This window comes from Myotis brandtii, unplaced genomic scaffold (assembly GCF_000412655.1).
Source record: "Myotis brandtii unplaced genomic scaffold, ASM41265v1 scaffold176, whole genome shotgun sequence".
Lineage (NCBI taxonomy): Eukaryota > Metazoa > Chordata > Mammalia > Chiroptera > Vespertilionidae > Myotis > Myotis brandtii.
The window spans coordinates 3,297,426-3,324,497 of NW_005356519.1; the positions used below are offsets into that span (position 1 = coordinate 3,297,426).

Consider the following 27,072-nt stretch of genomic DNA (forward strand, 5'->3'; position numbering starts at 1 on the left):
ATCCTTGTGTTCCTGTGCGAACTGGAGACGTTTTATCTTGGTAACTGCAGACAGCAAAGGTGTTTGAACAGGCCTTCGGCTTCCATATTCCATACGATGCAGTGTATGGCTAATTTGCCTACAAACGTCAGGTGGTCATAATAATCTGGCCACTCAGTGTGTATATATATATATAAAATCTCCCTCGTTCAAAGGTGGTTAAATCGCGTTGTTTACCCATATCTTCAGAAGAAAATCACTTCTACTGTCATGGTTAACAACCTGCTTCCCTATTTATAATGGTCTGGCCCTCTAGCAACTTTAGTGCGAAATTATAGCTAATTTGCCTACAAACGTCAGGTGGTCATAATAATATGGCCACTCAGTGTATGTTGTACCAGAAATATCTCAGGTTAGGAGTTCGACTCTATTTTAGGAAATATTTTTAATTGTTGGTATTAGTCTGACAATTGGAGTATGTTTGCTTGTGTTTTTAAGTGTACATGTGGTACTTATAAAGTGGTAGATTATTTACTCTTAGCGTTGTCTATGAATCCTTACAGGATTTTCTCATGTTTTACCAGCTTCCTAAGCTATAGCACAGGGATCTCATTCCTTTGCTAAGTGATCTGGAATTGTGTGAATATAGTTAATGGGGACTGTTGGCTCTATTCTCCAAAGCTAACCATGGAGAGGAAAGAGGAAAGCATGGACCAGAGGAAACAACCGAAGTAACTGTGAAGAACCCCAGGGGTGACCAAGGCTGTTGAGAGTTGGTGTAGGTGTGTGGGTAGTCTAGCCTATGGCACGGGGTTGCCTGAGGAATCAGATCATACATTAGTTTAAGTTTCTTTCCTTTTAAGTTTTGTGTTGACCTGATTTTCTCCAGTTGCCTTGAAATGATAATTGCTGCCCTTCTGTTACAGAAATTGATGTCAATAGGGTGCATTTAGGGCGGCGTGACAGCCCTGCTGGGGTGTGAGCTGAGAACTGACACATGTTAACCAGCAGACCAGGCTTTTTTCTCCCAGGGGCTCGCAGATCATACTTCACAGAGATGCCTTCCCCCACTGCTGCCGCTTTAAGAGATTAAGGGCTAAAAGGAGTTGCCAGGTGGCATACAGCAAAAGAAGTGGTCAAGAGTGGTTATTTGGCGCCCTGGCTCATCCCCTCCATCTTTCTCAAATATATCAGTAGGGATAATAGTAGGACTTGGGTTTTGGCCATTTTTCACACAGGTTTCCAGATCTGTTAGCTCATATCTTTTGGTGAATATGGTCACCTAGGCCAAAATAATTGAATGCATGAAGAGTACAACCACTACTGAAAGCATAAAGGGATAAACTGAATAGTATATACCTCATGAAGCAGAGTTGTGAGAACAGAGGGATCAGTAATTTAAAATAAACATAATTATATATATTCTGTGACACAGGAGGATAGTAGTAGTATTAAGAAGGAAGAAGAAGTGAAAAAGAACAAAACGGAAATATTAGATAGACAAATGTAGCTGAAGTAAAGAAATGAATAAATAGGATGGATACAAGAGAAAAATAAATTAATGAACTTGAAGATCATGTAGAATTCTGAAGGCGGAGGAAAAGCAGAGATAAAAAATATCAAGAAGGCTAAGAGAGATGATGGAGAGAGATATTAGTGCTGACATTAGAATAGTAGGATTCCCAGAAGGGAGAAAAGAAATTGGAGGAGAGAAAAATATTGAAAGAAATAATGATGATAAATTACTTAAAATTAAGAAAGAGCAAAGACTACAGATCGAAAGGGCTAATAGACTACCAAGGAGGAAAGATACGAAAACCTACATCTTGGTAGGCTAGTGAAATTGAAGAATATCATAGCCAAAGAAATCTAAAAAGTTTTGGAACACAAGAATAGATTATCCATAAATGAACATAAATCAGACTAAGTTATCTTTTCAGCCCTGAGGTTCTCAGTTATTCTGCATATTCTTAAGGTTAGGGAAATCATCTGTATAATATATAATTCAAACCTTGTCAAATAAATTTATTAAATCACATTGTATTTACTGAAGTATTTCTCCATGGAATAAGGAACATACTTGCTTTTATAAACGTCCTGCTTGAAAAAAATTTAGAGTGGCTGATCACAATACATAATTTTATGATTTTATATAAATAATTGGGAAAAGTTGTTATCGTTTTTATTAAAGGGATACATCTCTCCTTATTTTCTTATTTTTTTAGTTCTACTTGACCTCATATTGGGGCATATACTTTTTAGAAATGTGTTTTTGTAGCCATAGATGTAAAATGGATAATTTTCTACTTCTAGTAATTATATATGACACAAGTGATTTTCCGTTACTCTTCTTCATGCTCCTGGATTTTCAGTTATTTAAATAGCATGATAACACTGCTTATGTACCAGAAAAGAAACCATATTCATCTTTCGTTCAGAAATTCTCTGTCCAGTAAAAATATGTTACACACGTAATTTAAAAATGTCTATATCCACATTTAAAATGTTTTATAAGGATGAAATTAATTTTACTGTATTTTATTTACCCAATACACACTAAATATTATGTCAAACATGTAATCAGTATACATAATTTTAAATGAGATATTTTACATTCCTTTCTGCATACAAAGTCTCTGAAATTTGGTGTGTATTTTCCAGCACATCTCCATTTGGACTAGCCAAGTTCCAAGAACTCAGTACCACAAGCGGCTAGTAGTCAACGCACTGTGAGTGCAGTGTTGAGTAACACTCCCTCCACGTTCTGCGTGGAGTAGGGTTCGGTATCTGAAAGTGGAGCCGCACAACAAATGAGAGAAAAAGACACGAGATAATTTTTGCAATATTGGGGGACCAGGCGGGCAAGTCCCGAAGGACTTCCACCCATGCTCAGGCTGCTCCAATCTTTTATTGATCTGGAGTAGCCCTTAGGGTAAGGAAGTTTCAATGACACACAGATCAGCAATTTCCAGGAGTAGACAAAAGTATCTGATTAACTCATCAATAGATTTCCGAGTGTAGGCAGAGTAACTGATTAACAATAATCAACAAGGATCTACATAACTATCTAAGGAATTAAGGGAACTAAGGTGGGGATGCTTCAACTATTATTACCTAAATTAACTGAGTGGTTCCTAGATTAACTGGGTGGTGCACAGCCCTGACCTTTGCTAGGACTTTCAATGGCTACTAGCTTTTGGGGGGGTTTCTGTCTAAACTCAGCTAGTGAAGACAATGAATGGACTCCGGCAGTGCAGCCCTAAAGCAAATAAATGATGGTTCAGTATTCTGAGAAGTGTTGGGTGGCTAAAGAGTTTCTTTTAAGAAGGGATCTTTAATTCAGGGACCTTAGGAATGAGTGGTCCTGTAGCAACTGATACTTCTATCCATTAGTTGTAGCTAATCATGAAGAGAGTGTAAGACATTATTTGATTGCTATCGTTTTCAGGGTAGAAGTAATGTTAAACACGTAAATCTACAGAATGTTCTGAGATTGGCTGATTTTATAGTTTTATTTCTTCAGTTCATATAGTTCTTCCTAGATTTTTAAAAGGCAGTTCAGACTTAACCCGGACAAAACTGAATTTCTGATCTTTCCTTCCAGATCTGCTTCTGCCCACATTAGTGAGTGGCAGCTCTGTTCTTTCCCACCACAGGGCCAAAAATTCTTTCTTTGAGTGCCAGCTAGCACGGGAAAAGTCACAGGCTGCTGTTGCAAATGTCCAGTTCCCTTAAGTCCTTAGTTGCCCATACTTTTGCTGTGATGTATCTTTAATGAAAAAAGTCTGCTGAGTACTTTTAAGTAATGTTAATGTCACTTTAAAAAAAACTCAGTAGAGATTTAGGCCAAACCTGTGTGTTTTTCAGTACTTGACTTTAAAATTCTGTCAACTGTCTGATAGTTCACATGCCAACACTGTTGAAGCATCTTGGTAGGACTGATTTTACTGGTAGTTCCTGCTGGCATTCATTTACATCTGATTGAAAGGAGCAAACTGAGGGGCAAGTATAAGGCAGGCAGAAGGGCAGAGCAGGAAAAGCCAAGCTTTGCATTTGGTGTACTGTGCTTTGGGGCATCCTGTGGTCATGTGAGCAAACGTTTTATTAGAGAAAGCAAACTTTAACTACGATACAGATCTCTCTCTCTTCCCAATTTTATAACTGTTAACGATTCTTTAGTTGCAACAAAATTTTTATTTAAAGATTGGTTGCTTCAAAATAATACTGTTTGGGCCTTTCTGTGTGCAGTGAGATCTTTTGGAACTCACACTGCCTAACTAATAGAAAAGGGTTTTTGTTCCTTTTCCCTTTTTCCTAAAATATGGAGATGTCAGATATAAAGGATGGCTATTACTCAGACTTGTCCTTTGCTTGTCTGGTTATCCATCAAACACTACCAACTCGATTGTGCCAGAAAGGAAGAAATAATGTCATTAGAAAGCAATCAGTCACATGTGTATCAAGGTCTTTTAAAAGGCTCAACTAACTGTTCTGATATCAAAGGATGTTTTACAAATATGATTTGCTAAAATGGTTACTCTTTTTTAAAAAAAAATATATTTTATTTTTTACAGAGAGGAAGGGAGAGGGATAGAGAGTTAGAAACATCAATCAGCTGCTTCCTGCACACCTCCTACTGGGGATGTGCCCGCAACCCAGGTACATGCCCTTGACTGGAATCGAACCTGGGACCTTTCAGTCCGCAGGCCGACGCTCTATCCACTGAGCCAAACCAGTTAGGGCTAAAATGGTTACTCTTAGGAACTGTCTTTGACAGGCTTGCTTTACCCCCCTCTCTCTTTTAAAAAATATATGTTTTTACTGATTTCAGAGAGAGGAAGGAAGAGGGAGAGAGAGAGAGACAGACAGACAGACAGACTGATAGACATAATGATGAGAATCATTGATCGGCTGCCTTCTGCAGGCCCCACACTGGGGTTGGAGCCTGCAACCCTGGCATGTGCCATAACTAGGAATTGAATGGTGATCTCCTGGTTCATAGGTCAATGGTCAACCACACCAGCTGGCCCCTCTCTTGATTTCATACCTTAGTACTTTGAGCCAGATGGACTAGGTGCACTTAGTATTATGTCACAGTGGTGCAGCTTGCAGGAAAGTGTCAGCTAGGGTCCATCCCCTCACTAAAGTGGCAGCTCCTAATTTCAGGCAGTCAAAACAATAGACAATTGTTATTATAATAATAATCATAGCCACATTATTTTCTAAAAATCTTTCCAGCTAAGCAAGGAAGGATTCTTTCAGACCACTATCGCTTCTTTACCATAGAATTTAGTTATTGTCTACATTACAGGCATGTCAAACTTTTGACCGGCGGGCCGCATGTTTGACATGCTTGGCAACTTTAAAAATAATAGAAAAGGCCATAACCTGAAAGGATATAAGGAATAAGAAAAGTATCTATTTTTCTCAGGAAAATAGAACTTTGCATGCAATTTTAACTTCTAAGGTCATCTAAATGAACAATGAACAGATTTATTCCTTTATGTTAATAAATTCAGAAACTTGAGTCTGTGTTCTTAAGGGGATTGTACGTTATTTGAAACCTCCATGAGTTTATTATGATTGCCAGGGTGTGGGAAGTGAGGAGAGGTGGAGGAGGGTTTAGGGAGGATAAATGGTGATGGAAGGAGACGACTTGGGGTGGTGAACACACAATGCAGTATACAGATGATATGTTGTGGAATAGTGCATCTGAAACCTGTATAATTTTGTTTACCAGTGTCACCCCAATAAATTCAATAAAAATAAGAGAAATGTCCATAAGTTTGGAAATAAGAAGACAGCAGGGATCCATGGAACTACTTATGCTAATTTCTAATTTGGGAGGAAAAAAAGGCAAGAAAGAAAAGAAGAGGCTTTGTGGGAACCCTGCTGTGTTTGTTGAAATATTTAAAAATACATTAATTTTATTTTTCTTCATATTTCTTTAGTTGTCTTAAATGAGTTTTATCTCTAAATTTATGATGCAGTAAAACCTTTTGGAAAATGCATCTTATCTGATGTTAGAATGTGCAATGAAAAGTCCAGTGTTGTTTAAATGTTCCTGTCACAGCAAAGATATTTTACTTCTCTGTTTCCTTTTCATAATGAACGGTTGTTAATGAATGGTTGGGTTTTATGTCCTAGTAATGGAAATTATTTATTTTTGTCAGTTCTGATTTGTTTTAAATACATTCAGATGTTTTATAATTAATCACAAGGCTCTACTTTGAGCAGGCAGAACAAGCTTCTCTGTGTGTAACTGAAAGCTGGTCAGATATTTTAGGAAGCTTCTTTTAGAAGCTTAAATATAAAAATTCTTTAGTGGAGGAACAAAGTTATATAATAGTCTATATTTTTAAAGGAAAACTGTAGGACTACTTCATGAACAGAGAAGATTGCTTAAATTTCAACTAAACTTAATTGAACCTAAAAATAGTATACTGTCTGATTATTTCAGGTTAGAGACATAGACTGTGAAATGTGGAGGCACATTGAGCCATTTTACACTTAACTAAAAGCATATTCTACATCTACAAAGGGTATCTGCCAAGGAAGAAATCAAGGTGCTCTGAGACAGCAGGGAAAATTAAGTCACAGAGGCAAGGAAAGGCAGGAAGCAAATGAATACTTTCTGCAGCATCTGTTAGCATAACCATTAGAGGTATGTTGTTAGCCATCTGGGGCCGCCTTCCTTGAATGATAAATCTGGATCAGTGGTTTGAAGTTCAGTGGCTGCATTTCCCTGTGGAGGGAAATGGAAGTCTCTATATGTCCTTGTTGATCAGTTGTTTCTGATCACCAAGGGCCCTCCGGTTCTGCAAGGGCATCCCCAAGGACAGCTTGTTTTGTCACACAGCAGATCACTGTCACAGACGCTTTAGTAAGAATCCTATTCACCCTTCACTCCGCTCCCCATTGCTCTACACTTCCAAGTCCCAATCAAGGGAAAAAGAGTTCTTGTAAAAAAAAAAAAATGAAAGTATGAACTTATCCACACAGATCTTTTGTGTCTCTTCACTTCGGTAATTAAATATAATTGTGGATCCTTTGATGCGAATTTCAGCTTATTTAATAAACAGATTTTAAGGGTGTAAGTGTAGTGTAGAATAGATTATATTGAATTTAGTTTCCAGCATTGGAAGTGGTACACCAGTTAGTAATATTTAGAAAGGAGATAAGATCGCCAGTGTAATGAGAGGTTTATGCCTGACATTTATAATAGGAAATAGACTCAGCAGGAAGTTGAAGACTTTTGGATGATGCTACTTAAAGAAGATAAATAACCTACACTGCGAAAGCCACTAGTCTGCCTGGGCAGTCCTTTAAACATTTCCTGGAAGCCTATCGATACAGGTGGCAACTCCCGTGCACAGAGTGGAATTTATGTGCATATTTAGGAAGCTTTATGAGAAACTTCCACATAATAAGATTTTGTTCAAGATTCATGCTTACAACAAACAGTGAAAGAACAGTTGGGTTCTGGAAAACCCAGATAAGAGTATTTCTTACATTAAATAGGAAATTGACAAATGTAAACTTAAGTAAATATGATACAGGTGTTTTGGAAGACAAACATGATAAGTGAAAATACGATAATGAATAAGGAACGCTAGAACTTCAGTTATTGCCTCACAAATTTATTAAGTGAGTGAAACATCCAGGAAAGTAAATGAGTTTTAGAGTCTTCGCATATGAAGATTATGACTGAAACAAATGGCAGTTGTATTCTGTCTGTAATTGTGAGGGTCACAGGACATGGCCCGTGAAATCTGGCGAGACTCAGAACCATCTCAACCAGCTCCCCAACCCCCAATGTATATAGAGACTTCAGGGAAACTGTAAGGAGTAAAGATGTGTTAACATGTTTTCTAATGCTATCATATGGCCAAAATATATGGGACTAGGTGTACTAGGGTGTAATAAAGTACATATTGGACAATAATGGCAATGGTACAATAATTAAACATTTTGTTAGTAAAACCAAGAACATGTTGTAGAATGAAATGCACATTTTGGATACATTTTAAACATAAATTCCTGAGGCTAAAAGAACTAGGTGCTTAGGGCATAAAAGGTTACCTATTCACTCTATGCGGGTGTTCCAGATACATTTGGCTGAATGAACAGTGTGTGAAGCCCTGGGGTGCCTCAGAGATAATATCACTTTTAGGGATATTGTGAGGATTAGTCCATATAGAACTCCCAGTAGAATACCCTGCATGTAGTAAAAAGATGAGGAATGCCAGCTGTGTTGCTGCTGCTCTTATTCCTACTCCACAAGAGCAATTCTTTAAGAGGACAGACAAATCATTGACGATTTAATCTCTTGGGTGCCAACTTGAAAGACAAAACATATTGCATTATACTTGCCAGATCTTTGCTTTGCTTATGGGGAGTCTAATTGTAAAATTACTTGCTGTAGTGGCTTAAGAATTTTGAACCAAAATTAGCAGGCATTCTAGAGGTAAAATGATTTTATAGGTGTTTTACTCGGAGAAAATTCAGCGATCCATGTGTATTTATCGTGCACATCTCTTAGTATCTTTTTTCTTGCTCAAGCAATTGTTTTACGTTTCTAAATGATACAGAGCATCAGTAAGGCGCTTAGGTTAGCCTTTGAATAACAAGCTTCTTTTCACACCATCGGTTTCATGATCAAAAATCAGCACTGGGATGTCTGCTTGCACTATTCCCAGGTTTACTCTCCCAGTTCTTCATATCATCCAGCCCCCTGAACTGGAAATATCTTGTTAAGTCTGCACTGTTTAATATTCTTTGGAAATTAAACTACTTGGGCATGTTTAGAGCTCAAATGGAATCTATGCGTTTTGCTTGACAAGGTCGTTGGTTGGCTTTTAGAGCCCACATATTGAAAATTGTGTTTGTGGCCAGCTGATAGAGAAATGCCCATGTACTGGAGCATCGTGCGGATGAAACCACCACTGTCATGAAGATCAGTGAGATAATGTGTGTCAGAGCCCTGTGAACACTGGGAAATGCTTTGGGCATCTGAGCAGGAGCCTGTTAGGATTAGTGGCCAACCGCGTCCCAGTCAGCCTCCAGAGAACATGAAACCAGGAAGCAACTTTGGTTCCAGGAGCAAGATGGAAGATAATGTGGAGCCTCACAGTTTGGGATTTGTAATTGGGATCCGTTGCTCTTATAAGAAAATGTAGTTCAAAAGACACAGGATTTTCCGTCGTTAAAATCAATGAAATTAAAAGAGCAGCTGCTTGTAAAAGTTAATTTTACTTGACATCTGTCCTGGTCCCAGTAATAAAAGTGATAGTTCTGTAGAGCAACCTGTTCTCTCTATAGCTGTATCTTTTTTTTCTGTGTGGTCTCTGTTTAAATTGTTGCCTTTTGATTTCACAAATTATTTTTTGGACCTATAAATTGTGTGTCTCAGAATATATGCATAAGTACAATCTGTGCATCTTCAACTCAGTAGAAAAGGGTTAGTATTCTAGATTTTGAGTTGGTATCTTGGTGATTTATAAGGTGCAGTAGGAGCCATTTCAACCTTTTTTTACTCCTATTTAGAAAAGTTTATTGAATGTTATTTCTGCATCATACTTATTGAAAGAAAAAACAATTTTCCCTGAAGGCATCCTGTCATTTTTTATGATCTATATACCCTAATGTGTTTTTTTGTATTTACAGGTTAAGCCTGGCTAGTGTGGCTCAGTGGTTGAGCCACAGGACCCAGGAGAGCAGGGTTCGATTCCTGATTGGGGCACATGTCTGGGTAGCAGGTTCAATCCCCCTTGGGGGGCATACAGGAGGTGGCCAATTAATGATTCTCTTCCATCATTGATATTTCTGTCCCTCTCTCCTTCTCCCTTCCTCTCTCTGAAATCAATAGAAACAGTAAAACCGTAAAAAAAAAAAAATACAGTTAAATATGAAATCAGTAAAATGAAGCATTTGAAAGGAGGAGAATGTAAAGACATTTTGAAAAGCATTCTCTATTTGTTTTTCATTTAAAAAGACACCTGTTGGAAACTTGTGGCCACACAAAAACCTGCACACGTATATTTATAGCAGCTTTATTTATAACTGCCCATACTTGTTAGCATCAGAGATGTACTTCGGTGGTGAATGGATAAATAAACTGTGGTACCTCCAGATGATGGAATGCTAAAAAGAAATGAGCTGTCAAATCATGAAAAGACATGGAAATACCATAAATGCATAGTGCCAAGTTAAAGAAGCCAATCTGAAAGCGTACATACTGTATCATTCCAACCCTGTGACCTTTTAGAAAAGGTGAAAGATCAGTGGTGGCCAGGAATTGCGGGGGAGGAAGGAGTGAATGGGTAGAGGAGTTTTAGGACAGTGAAACTATTCTGTACAATACTATAATGGTGGATACATGTCATTATACATTTGTCCAAACTCATAGGACATACAACACCAAGAGTGAACCCTAATGTAAACTATGGGCTTTGGGTGATAATGACGTGTCAGTGTAGATTCATCAATTATAATAAATGTACCACTTTCACAGGGGATGTCAATAATGGAGGAGGCTGTGCATGTATATGGCAGAAGGTATATGGGAAATCTCTGTATCTTAATCACAATTATGCTGTGAACCTAAAACAGCTCTAAAAAGTAAATCTATTAGAAATAATAAAAAAAAACAACGAATAAAACCCACCTAAATTTGGTCTGTCATTTGTAAGTGTACCTAAGTGGCACTACCCTGCTCTCACTGGAAGAGAGCACGTCTTGTGTCTTGAGGAGATCAAGTTTGTGTGAAAAGAAAGGTTTAACTTGTGCTGATTACCCACCTTGGATTTCTCTTAAGGTACAACTCTGGTATTCGTGCATATTGTAATTTATCTTGAGTTTTGTAAGGAAACTGAAGTGACTGGTAGAGGGTAAAAACACCAGAGAACAGAATTGAGCAATATTTTCCAAGTGAGCATTGTTCTCCTGTCATTTTTATGTGTTTTAATTTAGCCCGTGTTGGGTGAGTAGTACAGAGAGAAGGGATTTATTCTTTTAAAATGAAGCCATCCTCTAGTTCTTCATTTTCAACTGATCGAGTCACGTTTGTTTTCCAAATGTTGACTCTTTAAGGACCATTTACCGTATTTATTTATGTAGCTACCTCCTTGTGTATTCCTGTTTCCTAACTTTATACCCATCATGTGAAGAAGAAAACCATGAAAAAAATTTCTTTCCCTATGGGCCCCTTGAAAAAAATTCTGCTTCAAAATAGCAACGGGTTGGCAGCACAATCTCCTTTAGGATTTTAAGAGCATCAGTCAGCTTCATAGCTGGAGACAGAATGCTTTCCTCAGGGAATAACCTCCCCCACCCCCCAAAGTGAAATTCATTCATTCTAGGTGTGCAACAATAGTTAAATTAAAGGAGCTATTGGTTGTATTCTCTCTCTCTCTCTCTTATTAACCTGTAGTTGCTTAAAATCAGTGTTATAAAACTTTTAAGTCTATTGGCTAAATTCCTTATTTCTTTTTATGATCTCACTAGAGGCCGAGGGACCCTACCAGAGCATGATCGGGGCCAGGCCTGATCAGCTGGACCCCAGCAGCAAGCTAACCTACTGGTGGGAGCATCTGCCCCCTGGTGGTCAGTGTGCATCATAGCGACTGGTCGAACGGTCAGAGAGACAATTAGCATATTAGGCTTTCATTTATATAGACTAGAGGCCCGATGCACGAAATTCATGCAAGGGTCTTGGCCCTCGCAGCTGTGGCAGCTTGCCTTGGCCCTCACAGCCCCGGCTTTGTCCGGAAGGGCGTCTGGAAGGTCGGTCGACTGTCTGGTCTAATTAGCATATTATGCTTTTATTATTATAGATTCCCAGTAAGGATAGCACACATCTGGCAGATATCTCTAATCTCCCAATCCATATTCAGAGCATGTTGGTAATCAGTCCTCCTTCCCAGATGTGGCTGGGAACGAACCTTCAACACAGTGCCCTAGTCAGCTACTACTAGTGAATAACAATTGGACATCCCTGCTTTTTTGCATAAGCCCTGGGAATTTTTAGCCATTCCATGGCTTTACCTGCCACTTCTTTGCTCATAACAGTTAACTATAAATCTATAACTCCATAGCCTCTGCTTTTCTTTACAACCATAAATATTCATGTGCCTTTTGGATATTGAAAAACACCTCAAATTCAGCATGCTTAAAACTAATAATTTTCTTTCATCTCCCCAACCTCCTCCTCCTGTAGCTGCTGTATTGCAGTTAATAGAAACAACTACCTACCCACCTGGATGTCCTCTCTTATTCTCCTTCTGTTTTAGACATGAAGCCATGTAGAGTATACCCTCTTCATATTTCTATTTTTTAAATATGTTTTTATTGATTTTAGAGAGAGGTAGGGAGAGGGAGAGAGAGAGAGAAACATCAATCAGCTGCCTTCTGCATACCCCCTACTGGGGATTGAGCCCACAACCCTGGGCTAGTGCCCTCACGAGGAATTGAATTGGCAACCTGTACGTGCATGGGACAACACTCAACCAACTGAGCCACACTGGCCAGGGTTCTTCATATTTCTTAGTCATGTCTTCTTTTCTGTTGCTACTGCCTCTGCCACAATTTGGTTCTTTATTTTGGATCGCTGGATCACTCTCCTCCAACCCATTTTTCATGTTGCTAGAAAAATCAGTCAGCCAGCCCTCCTGCCCTCCCTCCCTTTCTTGAACTATTTCAAACACAAATGTATGCAAAATAATATAACAAACACCCATGTCGTTACCTGCAGGATCATAATTCTGAAAACTACTTTTTCCTTGATGATTGAATTTAAGTAAAAAGTCTAAGAATAAATTATCTTCTGTGCTCACCTTGCTCTTAAGAAGATATGAGCACCAAGCATGCTTTATATCCAGGTTTTACCATTCTTGAATAAATTAATCTTCTAATTGATATTTGGATTTCAGTGTTCTTGAAACTTTATGTCCTTTAGGGGTTGGAGTGTTTTGAGACAAATGTCTTGGATTCCCTTTCAAAATAACTTCCCTGCCAGAAACAACAACCCATGTATTTAGCAATAGTATCTTGAAAAGTGTTTAACACAGCACTTTAATTTTTTATTGTTATATAAATGTTTCTCTACATCTGTCTAAGTGAGTCTTATTTGAATAGTCACATTTCCACTGTCTGTTCCTTATTTCCTTCCTATAAATTTTTGAGGCAGTTTCAGTCCTGCCAGGTTGTTTTTTTTTTTTTTTTTTTAAAGGATGTCCACTGTAAAAGACTTTGAACTTTGTACATGTTAAGGTTTCAGTAATGTTAGAAAAATATATATTTAGCTGACATTTCTGCTTTATTTATAGCTATCATTTAATGACCAAAAACATGTGCAAAAAGCAGAAAGACATAGATTAGAAGGAACTATGTCATGATTACTTTTTTGGTAGGGCCTGTTATAGCATATGCATCATTTGGGTTTCAGACTGTTTTGAGCTACTTGTTTCCTTTGAACCAGGGAGCCATAGTTTAAACTGCATTGAGTGGTAGAGCATTTGGTCTCCTTGTAAAGGGAGGACTTCAGATACTCCATCAGCTAGAAGTGGAAAGAGAAATGTGTGTGCCCTGTAGTTCTTAGGTCATGTTCACTTATGAAAACTTTAGAAATGCAGGACCAAAAGGGTCAGCATCTAGGGCAGATTTTTCTAAACTCATACTTCTGTTGGAAATATTTGAGAGAGGTGAACCTTTTATTCACCCTACAATATTTATTGAGTGCCTACCGCTACTGTTCTTGCCAGCATGTGGGGGGAAAGTGGTGGGCGAGACAGAAAAGGTTCCTTCCCTGATGGGCTTTATATTTTTGTGGGGAGAGAAAGACAGAAGTGAGCAATCTAATAAGTAATTTCAGATCATAATAAATGTGAGGTACCTGCAACAGAATACCTGCAGCGAGGGTGCTATTTCACCATAGGTGGCCAGGGAAGGCCTGGGAAAGAAGTTCCATTTGAGTCGAATCCCAAATGGTGTGCAGGAACCTTCAGTGCAGAAATTTGGGAATCTTTAAAACAAAGTCCAAGGGTTTGTGACTCTTGAAGGGCACTGCCCTGTGTGAAAAGTGAAAGGACTAAGAGGAGACAGAAGTGCGCTGCGATGAAGCAAAGGCCTCTGCCTGGTGCATATGCGGACAGCTGCATTGCTGCCCTGCAAAGTGCCCTGTGCTGTGGGGCCCGGTCTCAGTGGCTGCAGTAGCTGCTCATGATCTGAAGAACCCAGTTTCCTCAGGGTAATACGACAGGGTTGGCCCAGACCCTCCCAGATCTTGTTTTTATGTGCTTTTAAATCTATTGGCAATAAAAGGAGAATCATTTGTTGGCAAAATGCGTTATTATTTTTCCCCAAATATATGGCGAACTGCATGATTCACCAATGATACTAATCTTTAAGATGAGATTTGTTTAAGAATTAGTAATCTGTTATACGGAACAAACCTTGCATTAGTTAATGCAGTGTGCTACATATTTTATATAATAAAAGGGTAATATGCAAATCGACCCTAATGGGAACAACCAGGAATGACGGGTCGCTATGATGTGCACTGACCACCAGGGGGCAGACACTCAACGCAGGAGCTGCCCCCTGATGGTCAGTGTGCTCCCACAGGGGGAGCTCCGCTAAGCCACAAGCCGGGCTGACAGCTGCGAGCATGGCGGCAGTGGCGGGAGCCTCTCCCACCTCATCGGCAGCGCTAAGGATGTCCGACTGTGGTTTAGGCCCACTCCCCTAAGTCGCAGTCAGACATCCCCCGAGGGCTCCTGGGCTGCCAGAGGAGGGATGTCCTTCCAGCTTAAGCCTGATTCCCTGGGGAGTGGGCCTAAGCTGGCAGGTGGACATTCCCCGAGGGGTCCCGGACTGCGAGAGGGTGCAGGCTGGGCTGAGGGACCCCCCCATAGTGCACGAGTTTTTGTGAACCAGGCCTCTAGTCTACATATATAAAAGCCTAAGTGACCTTTATGATGGAATGACTGGTCAACCAGTCGCTGTGATGCACACTGACCACTAGGGGGCAGTCGCTCAACACAGGAGCTGCTCCCTGGTCAGTGCGCTCCCACAGGGGGAGTGCCACTCAGCCAGAAGCCAGGCTCATGGCTGGTGAGTGCAGCTGCAATGGTGGGAGCCTCTTCCGATTCCGCGGCAGCACTACTGAGCGGCAGCAGCAGGCACAGCGGGCCCAGATGAGCAGGCACAGCTGGTTGGGTTCCTCCCTGGCTGCCTGCCACTTGGTGCAATGCTACATCCCCTGAGGGGTCCCGGATTGCGAGAGGGTGCAAACTGGGCTGAGGGCCCCCATGCTCCTGCCCCGTGCATGAAATTCGTGCACTGGGCCTCCAGTATTCTTAATAATGAAAGGACATCTTAACAGCTCACCTCTGACCTCTCAACCATAAGAAATGAACATAAATTATGCCAACTTTATTATGGTTCCTTAACTCAAGCAACCCATTAAGGTTTTGCAGATGTTAACTAGGATAGATCTTTCTCTTTCATTCTTGGTGATTTCTATGTCAAGGACATTGTTGTTTTAGAAAAAACAAACAACTAAAACGTGGAAACCAAAGTCTATTTCAACTAGGCAGTTATTCATGTTGGTGTGTAGAAAAAAGTCCTTAAAGCTGAAAATCTTGTTATGATAGTGTATTGCTTTCTTGGAAGGCTGACAATTGTGATTTAGTTTAGTTTTGATTTGGATTTAGTTTTGCTCAAAGCAGGAATTGGAAACACTTTAACTATGAAATGTAGATGTACTTTTGTTTTCATCAGTGAATAGAATTACACAGTTGCGAGTTTTTTGATTTGTCACACACTTAATAAGTATTTATTGAACACCTGTTACGTTGCAAAAGCTAGGGCTGCGGTGCCCCTAAGAGTCCAGTGGAACTAGTAGTAACTGGTTGGGCTCAGAGAGACTTTCGGGAGAAGCGATGGAGCCAGCAGCCTCTAAAAGAAAGCTTACATCCTGCCAGCAAAAGGTCAGCCGATGGCTTTGCCTCTGAGAGCTGTGGAATGCAAGCTTTATAACTCATCTCCTTAACATGAAGAGATGTGTGCTCTTTCTGAAAATATTGTTTTAAAAGTTGAAAGCAATGCTTTTGTAAAACTAAAAATCTCCCTTGAAATTATTTTACTCGGAGCATTGACCCACGGTTTAGGAATTCTTCTTGTCAGTGATTCAAACTTGAAAATACGTTGTGGGTTGGGGAGGGAGTAGAGAGGGAATCCGTTGTTGTGCACATGTGTTCCAGAAGCTGGAGTCATGGCAGGTTTCCTACTGGTATGCTCTCGGCTCCCGGCGTGTCTGGTGGAGTGGGCAGAAGTGGACCGTCCGTCATACTCATCCTGTGCCCAGTGTTTCCACAATGTGGCCCAAGGGAGTATTCCAGGAGAATGTCTGATGAAAGAACAGACTTTAGCCTGGGAGCCTAAGGGAATTATTAAATGGTTTTAATTAGGGGAGTGGTTAACTTGCATTTTGAACATTTCAGTCTGGCCTTGGTGTGGAGAATAAATTAGGGAAGAGGCACATTTGGAAGCAGAAACAACAGTGGGATGGAGACGTGTAGTTTAGGAAAAAGGAAATGAAGGCTGAGAATAAGATAGGAGTGAGTTGAGAAAAATTTCCTATGGAGCAGACACTTAAAGATAGTTTGCTATTACTGAGATGTTTTTATTCATTTGTTTTCATTTAGAAAAGATGGTTTGATTAGAAAGCATGCTATATAGATTGACAGAAATAACTAAAAAAACCCCAGTCTGTGTGTTCCATCTGTTTTCAGAAAATTGACTTTTGAAATATCTAGATAAATTATTTTAATCTTTTCAGAGCATAGTATTGGTTCTGAGACATGAAATTTCTTAAACAATGAAAATGACATTTTGTAAAGGGATTTGACATTAGCAGGTATAGGGTATATGAAAGTGTTTTGTTTGTAAAACCTTGATAACATTTTATAAAATTTCTTAGGGATACCGAGAATCTTTTGGTTGTGCTACAATCACAGTTGACTAATTGTCTGACTTAATTGTATTTTAAATTAGTCTATAACTTTGCTGACTTGCATAAAATTGGGAATATTTCTTCAGTATTGTTATTAGATATGATTTAATAAAAATGACTTCACATGTGGCATTTTGATCAGCATTGTATTTATTAGATGTTTTAAAGGGCATGGTTTTATTTTATTTGCATAATATTGAAAATTAGGCTTGATGAATTAAATGTCTGTTTTTAGATAATTTTAATTAATGTATGAAATAGTTATAGAGTACAGACTCCCTATATAAAACCAAAGGATATCTTTCAGTTTGTTGCTTGTCTAAAGGAAAGTTCTCTTTCATGAATTGTCAAGTGATTTGTTAGTAGAATACAAGAACTATTTTGGCAGTTGAATCCAGAAGAAATTTATCTTTTATTTTTGTTTTGGTATTTTATTAAGGTTACTTCAAGCTATCTAATTACTTTAGGTGAATATTTTTAATTTCTTTGGGTCAAATTCTTATAGCACAAGATGACCTTTTTAAGAATGGGGAGAAAAATGGATATAGGTAGAGATATACTTAATATTATTGCAAAGAAGTCCACCAGGGGCTCACAGTCCGTGATTCTACTGCGAACCTGATGTACAGCGTTTAAGAATAAGGCTTTGGCTCTCACATTTTGTCTCCTAGGACAATTTGGCATCGTATGTCAACATTAAATATTTTGAGTTGCCTTTTTTCTGTTTAAAAGCTATTCTTGGATTCTTATAGTAATGTGGTTGTCAAAACGGAGGAATGGATGGTAGCATGTGTGCTTCTGCACGTAACCAATTTCACAGTGGCTTAGCTAGAAATGAATGTCTCTCTCCCCCATTTTTTCATCATCCCAGGGTTCAGTGCTACAAGATTGGTTGCTATAAATTTAGGAGTTTTTCCATTTTTATTTACCAAGATAATATTTTCATGACTAGAGGCCTTTTCATGAACTCCGATGATAGTCTTTGTTTTATCTCCTTTTTCTTTACTTGTAAACTCAATGACATACCCTACAAACTTAGAACCATAGAGCTAGCTTGAATTACATAATGTATCAGCTTTCTATACAATTCTCCGATTTTAAAAAAGAAAAAGGTCCTTACATTTTAAGTGCTCCGTCTCCCTCTGTCTCCCCACCCCTATTTTGCATCCAGTGTTCAGACGTGTTTATATTTGGCCTTTGCTGTTCTGACTAACCCTGTTCTCTGCTTCTAGTTAACAGCCCGGTCCTTGCCTGCTGTGCAGTCCGATGAGAGACTACAGCCTCTGCTTAACCACCTCAGGTAAGTGAGGGCGCCACCCTGTCATGCTTATACTAGTAAATGAGAGGGCATTACAGTGAGTAAAGCATATTAGAGTAGGTGAAACCCCTTCAGTTACCAAAAGCTTCGTTCTTTTCTTGGCTTAATTTATTGATTTAAGTTGAATTTTTAATACAATACACTTGCTACTCTTGACTTTTAGGTACTATAGAAAGCTCCTTTAATTTAATAAAAGGATATAGAACTAGTTGGTAAGTTTAAGTTAAAATGAGTAGGGATGACCAGCTACAAGAAAATCACAAAGGAATGAGCTATTTACTTAAATACAAGGCCAACACATACTTTCAGACCCCCACATATTTTATGGGGGATAGAAGAAATAGGGATTTGCTTTCCAAATACAACAATAATGTATCTTAATTTAAAAACAATAACACAAACTTAGAAAATACAAGAGGGTAAAGAGAAAACCCATCAGCACTACTCAGAATAATTCTTTTATAATGTTTTAAAACCCAGTGTTGAAATGATACTTTTGTATAATTTGCTGTTTTTTCCTTTTAAAATTAACATTGTAAGACTTTTTTAGTTACTCGAATCTCTCCAAAAACGTATTTTTTAGTGACTGCATGAAGTTTTCTTGTATTGATGTACTGTAGTGTATTTATCTCCCTTAGGGGGGGCATTTAGACAATTTCCAATTCTTTTCATTAGTATAAAAAATGTCATATGTATACCTTTATTTGTGTTTTTGGCCATTTCTTTAATATAGATTTTCAGAGGCGGAATTACTTTGTCAAATCATATGAACCATTTTAAAGATTTAAGTATATATTTTTTTGTTTTGTTTTTTTTCAAAAACCTTATTCTAGCCCTTTCCAGTGTGGCTTGGTTTGGTGTCATCCCATGTACTGAAAGGTTGCTGGCTCAATTCTCAGGGCACAATCCCTGGTAGGGCATGTAGGAGGCAGCTGATCGATGTTTCTCTCTTTCCCTTTCCCTTCCTCTCTCTCTAAAAAATCAACAAAAACAAGTTAAAAAAAAAACTTTAAACAATAAAGATTAAAAAAACCAAACTTATTCTTTAAAAACACACACCTATTCTGCTTGTACTTTCATATTGTACCAGATTGCCCATGTTGCTGTACCCTAAACTAGTTGGGGCAGCCAAAACATTGCTAACTTAATAGTTAATCATAGAGATACTATTGTGATCATGTACATTTCATTTATTATTAATAATTTTCAAACATTATCATCTTAAAACATTTTTATTTTGGGGTGGGATTAACTATTTATTTTTGCCCCATTTATTGATAGCATCTCTTGATTTTTATTTGGCTTTAAGTAGTTTAGATATAAAGGATATTATCTCTTCATTGTATTTGTTACAAACTTTATTTTTCTGCAAATTTTTGATTATGTTGCATTATCCAGCATACCTACATTTTCAAGTTTTATGTAGCCAAGCACCAGTAGTGTTTTCTCTTTATTCTTTTTTTTTAAAAATATATTTTATTGATTTTTTACAGAGAGGAAGGGAGAGGGATAGAGAGTTAGAAACATCGATGAGAGAGAAACATCAATCAGCTGCCTCCTGCACACTCCCTACTGGGGATGTGCCCGCAATCAAGGTACATGCCCTTGGCTGGAATCGAACGTGGGATCCTTGAGTCTGCAGGCTGACGCTCTGTCCACTGAGCCAAACCGGTTAGGGCTCTCTTTATTCTTTTAAAACTGAGAATGCCATTTCTCATTTATAAATTTGGATGGATACTAATTTCCAGTATCTTTTAGGGTTCTTTATTTTTTCTCCTTCCCTCCCTTCCCCTTTTTCTTCCTCTCCTATCCTTCTCTCTAGTAGCTTTTCCTTTTCAGACAGATACTTTTCATTCTGTATGACTGTTTTTTGGGGGGATGGTGGTGGTCAGACTAACATTTCATCAGGGCTGAGTATCATAAATATTATACGTAGTTGTTAAATTTTCTAGAGCATTGTAGTAGGGAATCATGTTTGAGTCACTTCCCTAACCCCCTCTCCTGCTTGTTCTAATCTGTTGATGATTTTATCTCCCCAGTATCTGTCTTCCTATAGTAGCTTCTTTTTTTCTTTTTTTTTTTAAAATATATTTTATTGATTTTTTACAGAGAGGAAGGGAGAGAGATAGAGAGCTAGAAACATCGATGAGAGAGAAACATCGATCAGCTGCCTCCTGCACATCTCCCACTGGGGATGTGCCCACAACCCAGGTACATGCCCCTGACCGGAATCGAACCCGGGACCCCCCAGCCCGCAGGCCGACGCTCTATCCACTGAGCCAAACCGGTCTTGGCCCTATAGTAGCTTCTTATCTGTTCTCCTTGACACCAGTTTTGCTTTCTCTAAAATATATCACATCAGTGCCAGAGTGATTATATTATTCCTTGGCTTAAAACCGTTCTATCTCCTCAGTTTCATTTTGGATGAAGTCTGAACTTCTTAGCCTGACCTATGAGGTTCTTCTGGAAGGAGCCTGGCTTGTTACTTTGGACTCTTCGTTTAGTACCAGTACCCCAACTTCTAGTGCCACTAAATGCCTTGAAGTTTTTCTAAGACAGCACACTCTTACTCACTTTCGTGCCCTTGTAAATATTTTCCTTCTGCCTGGAATGTTCCCTCCCCTTCGCCACTTTTATTATTTGACTAACTTTTGCTTGTCCTTTAAGACTTGGCTCGTGTCCCCATTTAGTCCCCATCCCCTTCCCCTAAGTCAGCATTTGATGTTTTTTATATGTATTTCCACAATACCCCATGGCTACTAGTATATCTGTATTACAGAACTTATGATGTTGTAATTGTCTGTTTACTTGTCTGATTACTCGGTTAAAATGAGCTGCTTGAGAGCTTGGGAGGTGACTTTCCTATTTGTGTTTCCAGTGGCTGGGACATGATAGGCATTTAATACGTGTTTTGTTGAGTGAATGAATGGGCCTTTTAGCATTAATGTTTTGCTTTTACTTATGCATAGTTTTATAATTTATAAGTCACAGTATTTCCTATAAAACCACTGGTATAGAAGGTATAAACCTAAAAGGGCTGAATCGTACCTCTAGTTAATGCTCAATTCTGTGCGATAATGATGGATTTTCTTGCCTCCACCTCAGTATGGTAATTGTCAACTAGAATTTAGATTAACTACTGACATGTCTCTTTGAGTCCTTGAAACTTGCACAAACTGTACATTCGTTTGGGCGTTCATTCTCCATGCAGTTCACTCAGGACTGGTTGCTAGGCAACCAGGGCTAGATGCTACATGTAATATGCACCAACTAGTGTTGCTTTTTTATTATTAAACCAAATGGTTTCTCATTTTATTACCATGTCAGAGACATCTGTATGGAGGGTGACAGTTGATGTGCATAGTTTGACATTTCCTGTTGTACAAAGTAACCTTGTGATATGGCTTTCAATCATGTTGAATTGTCTCTTTCAGCTGTCTGAATATAGTGTTTTTCTTTTACCTTCCTTTTGCTTAGGTCAAAATAGGAATGCACACTATTTGGTTTGAGAAATTCTAATGATAATCTTGTTAGGGAAAAATAATCATCATTGATTTGCATGAACTGTAATGTTTAATGTTACCTAGAGGGGATGGACAGGAGGTTGAGACTCAAATCATTATTAGATCTAATTTTGTTCAGTGCCCTAATGATCAAAGTGGAATGATGAATAGCATTTTAATTAAATTTGTCAATAAAACTAATTTAGGATGATAGTACAAATACCTGTAAAAATTGAGGTAGCAATACAGAGAAATTCTCAAATCATTTTACAGGATTTAAAGGCTCAAAGATAGAACATTTTGCCACCCTAAAAATCTTAGATATTGCTTAATAATATATATTATTTCCAGAATGTAGAGACAATAGTTCTCTAGTCAAAAGTTAAATTAAGCACAGAAAACACTTGGCTTTAATATCTTACGGAAATACAAGCTTAATTTTATTCATTAGTAGCATCCATCCATTCATCAGTAAAAGCGAGCCTATTATTTGGTTGGAATTTAAAAAGTAGACAATTTCCATTCTCACGGAATTTACAGTTTTGATTTTATTTGAAAGATAGACACTTAAACACATTACAAAATTTGTAAACATTTCTATTAATAATTAAGCAAAAGCACTTAATTTTATTAATTGAACTGTGTCCTCCTGGAATTATTTCCTTAAGCAATGGGGCTATAACTTCCTGGTTTAGGATTCCATACTCCTAGCACTGTAGTGTCTCCCAGTGGGTATGTAGATTGGCCTGAACTTTCATCTCACTTGGGTGATGATGTTGTCTTAACTAAGAAGGAGAATAAAGGAAGACAAGGGATTAGGGAATGAATGTGACTGCTGAGATGATAAATTTAGTAGTTCAGACATTTTAAACTTGAGTTGCCTGTGGAGCATATGGGGGGGGGGGCAGGGGATGTTTAGTAAGAAGCTGAATATAAACCACTAGAGGCCTGGTGCACAAAATTCATGAACTCTGGGAGTGTCCCTCAGCCCAGCCTGCACCCTCTTACAGTCTGGGAGCCCTCAGGGGATGTCCAACTGCCACCTTAGGCCCGCTCCCCAGAACGGGCCAAAGCCGGCAGTCAGACATCCTTAGTGCTGCCATGGAGGCGGGAGAAGTTCCCGCCACCACCACTGCACTCACCAGCCATGAGGCCAGCTTCTGGATGAATGGCGCTCCCCCTGTGGGAGTGCACTGACCAACAGGGGCAGTTCCTGCGTTGAGTGTCTTGCCCCCCGGTAGTCAGTGCACATTATAGCGACTGGTCATTCCACCTTCAGTCGATTTGCATATTAGCCTTTTATTATATAGGATAGTTTAAGAATGAGGTTTATACCAGAGAGAGACATTTGCTAACCATCAGTATAGGGGTGCTGGTTAAAATCAGGGGAATGGTTGACATCACTGTGGGAGAGAGTACAGAGTGACAAGCAAAGGGGAAGTGTCTCTGAATAGAACCCATAGAATACCAGTGTTTAAGTGACTTGTGATGGGCAGCAATGGAAGGAAGAGATGAGTTAAAAGAGAAAGCCCAGTAGAAATACCAGGGAGGAATCTTGAAGGAGACAGGAACATAGCAAGGGATAGTGGTGTCAAAAATACTAAGGGAAAGATTTAAAAAAGGAAAGGTAAACACTGTCAAATGCCCTAGGAAAGTCAGGTCAGAACTACAAGATGTCAGTTGGATTAGGCACACGGGAGCCATTGGTGGCTTAGCCACAACATTGTGATAGTACAGATGCAAGTCTGATTCCCTTGAGGAGTCCAGGAGTAAATGAGAATCGAGGCTGTTACAACACAGGGCATGTAGGCTACTCTTGGTAGAGCAGGGAAGGTAAGAGGACTATATCCTCTTTCAATGAGCTTCATGGTTGGAGAAGTGGTTTATTTTTCCTTAAGATTGGAAAGATGAGCTATAGATTAAATAGAAAATGGTGTCTCTGAGAGTAAGATGAAATAATTGAAGAGGGAAGTTGCTAGAAGAGGTAAAAGGAGATGGGACCAAGAAGTCAAACTGGCAAGAGTGTACAAAGTATTTTAGTTTATATTCAGAAAAACCCAGTGAGGGCAATAGATGGTAATTTATCATCATCCCTATTTTAAAGTTTGTTGATGGAGTCTCAGGAAGTTCATGTTAAAATCAGATTTTTCAAATGAACTACACTTCCTCAAAAGAGATTCATGGATTATTTTATAAGACTTGACTACTTTTGAAAATTTATGCCAAGAACTTCTCCATTGGAAAAAATAAACTTGCTTAGACTTACCCCAAAATGTTAAATTCTGAAGTACCAGAGAGAATTTGTGTAAACCATTGTTTCTGCTTTCAAGTCACATATAATTAGATATGTTATCTAATGAGTCTGCATCTCAGTGTGACTTTATTGTCATTCTCACTGCATTTTCTAAGATGAACTGTATAGTGTGCTGATTTTTTAATGTAGAGATATATAAAGGTGTTGGGATATGTTTCTGTGAGTGTAGAAGTTTATTGTTCATAGATATCTTTGCTACCTTAACGAGGATATCCCCAGATACTTTTTATATAATGGTATTAGACTCTCAAGGTGTATGTTAAAGATTATTATTTTTATGTATTACATCACTTACAAATGCCAGGTATAATCAGGTGAGACTAGAGAGGAAAACTTGCAGCCTACATTCCACATGTGATAACTCCAATTGTGTGATTAAGATTTCTTCCCTTAAAAATAACACCATTTCCCATAGTGACGCAGCCCTCCTCACACCTCTGCCTCAAGTAATGAAATGAATGGGGGACTGAAGTCACTTTAATTGTTGCTTTTATTTATTTTTCCCCTCAATTAAAGAATAATTTCAAAAACATGTATTTGTTATACTATTTCTCCTAATTATATTAGCACGTTTTAGCCCAACAATGAAGTGGAAATAAAGGATAAAACAAACTAGCAATGAGAAGGATTGCCCATAGTAAATACATGGACTGTTTCGTGTGGATTAACTTGTGATGCATCCTGAATTTGTAAGCAGATGTTTATATTGACCTTTAATTTAAAATCATTAAAAATGATGAAAGCATCTTCATTCAGTTGGTATTATGTTATTACAGACTGTTTTTGTGACTGTTTTTCTAATGCAGTACATTTGGTTAATATGTACACGTTTCTCTCTATTCCTATAAAGAATATGCTCTGAAAGATTTTTTTTATCAGAAATGAAACCTCTGTAAAAAAGCTTTTGCCAGTATCCATAGTGGTACAGTTCTCAATATTCTCTTCTTGAATTAGTGCTCATTTTGAAATCAGAAAATCATGTGGGCATTCCTGTGCGAGAAAAAGGTTCAGTAGACAGGGGCTTCCACCGATTGAGGGCTGAAGTGAAAGCCTCGTTAACATGGTCCACAGGCTTCGGGTGTTTGTCAGCTCTTCCTCATCACCTGTGTCCAGCCTCTTGGCAGTCCCTTCAACCATTTATTTTTCCATGTGCAGCAATAACAAGCGTGATCATTGTGAAGGTTTTTCAGGTAACTTATAAGATATTAATACATTAGAAATAATATATTTTTCCATTATTTATTGTCTTTGAATTACTCCCCCCCTCCCGCATCTGTATGGAAAATGTGCATGCCTTCTTAGAGATGTACTTGTCAAGAGTCAGCTATTTGTTAAAATCAACCCATTGTGTTAAGGGCACTATATGTATACTCTGATTAAGTACAAAGGAGTTGATAGATGTTGCCCCTTAATTTGAGACGTTTATACCTGTATTCTAACACACACACACACACACACACACACACACACACACACACACACCTGCCCCACCCCACAAAGCTGCCCTGCATTAATGCTCCAGCTTAATCATGTAAAGAGAGAGGTGGGAAATCTTTCATGAGAGGTAGTACCTATATGTGATTTTGTTACCAATTTAATGTCATGTTATTGTTTCTGATAAAATTTATAGGCACAATATGTAAAATTGAAAAAATAGAAGAAACGAATCCTACCTCACTAATACAACTGCTGCTAGGCATTTGTTGTAATCTCTATGTATATTTTATGTAATTATAATTAAAGTGGGTAAACTTTTAAAAACTTTTTTTACTTAATATATCATAACTATGTAATAAAGTAAAAAATTGGTTTTCATGGCTTTAATTATAAGTGACTTTATAATATTCAGCTGAGAATGGATAGATCTACTTCTACTTAGCCATTCCCATTTTATTGGGTATTTAGGCTTCTTTGGTTGAATTAAACCTGTGAAGAAAAATTGTAGCATAGATGTTTTCCAGCAGATGGAGATAAGAACAAAGAGCAGCAGCAAACTAGGTGATGCATAGCTTTGAAGATACAAGAGAGTTCATGATTCTTTTTAAAAAATAATCATCAAAGACTTTATTTATTTTCTTTCATTGACTTTTTTTTTTTTTTTTTTAGAGAGAGTGGAAGAGTGAGGGAAAGACAGAGAGAAACATCGATGTGATAGAAACACATCGATTGGTTGCCTCCTGCACTCCTGAACAGGGCTCGGGCCAGGGAGGAGCCTGCAACGGAAGTACATGCCCTTGACCATAATCGAACTTGGGACCCTTGGGTCCGCAGGCCGATGCTCTATTCACTGAGCCAAACTGGGTAGGGCCAAGAGAGCTCATTATTCTAATGGTGTCATGTTGCCCAGGTGAGAAGGTGGCAGAGTTTTTAACAAGTGAACCAGTGACTTGAAAAATATGGAATCAGGAAGCTGAAATTTAAACCTTATTAGTGTATCTAGATTGGAGTCTTCTGTTGGAGCCATAAGAAGTGACCACGGATTTAGTGGAGTAAAACAACACTAATTTATTTTCATACAGTTCTATAGGTTAGACATCTGACATGGGTCTCACTGAGCTAAACTCAGGATGTCAGCAGGGCTGTGGTCCTTACTGGAGACTCAGGAAGAATCTGCTCCCAGGCTTATTCATGTTATTGGCTGATTTTAGTTCCTTGCAGTTGGAGGACTGAGTTCCTATTTCCTTGCTGGCTTTCTCGCAGGAACCATCTTTGCCCCGAGAGGCTGCCCACATTCCTTCTGTGCTTCCCATGTGCCCTGAGGGTCTTTGCACGTGGGTTCCCTCTCAGAGCAGCTACGGAGCATCAGTCCTCCTCATGCTCCGAATCTCTCTGACCTCCCCTTCTGCTATATCGCTCTGCTTTCACCCGGGAACGTTTTCTGCTGTCAGGCTCATGCGATTAGATTGATCCACATGAATATCCTGGATAATCTCCTGTCTCAAGG

At 38.7% G+C, this 27,072-nt stretch overlaps 1 protein-coding gene across 2 annotated transcripts in view; it reads left to right on the top strand.

The window, feature by feature from the left end:
* PRIM2 (primase, DNA, polypeptide 2 (58kDa)) overlaps positions 1-27,072 on the top strand; it is a 269,429-nt gene that overhangs the window by 134,557 nt on the left and 107,800 nt on the right. For both annotated transcript variants that reach the window (XM_005863316.2, XM_014537315.1), the window contains one exon: positions 18,226-18,293. In XM_005863316.2, coding sequence (XP_005863378.1) covers positions 18,226-18,293 — 68 coding nt within the window. The remainder of the gene's footprint in view (positions 1-18,225; positions 18,294-27,072) is intronic.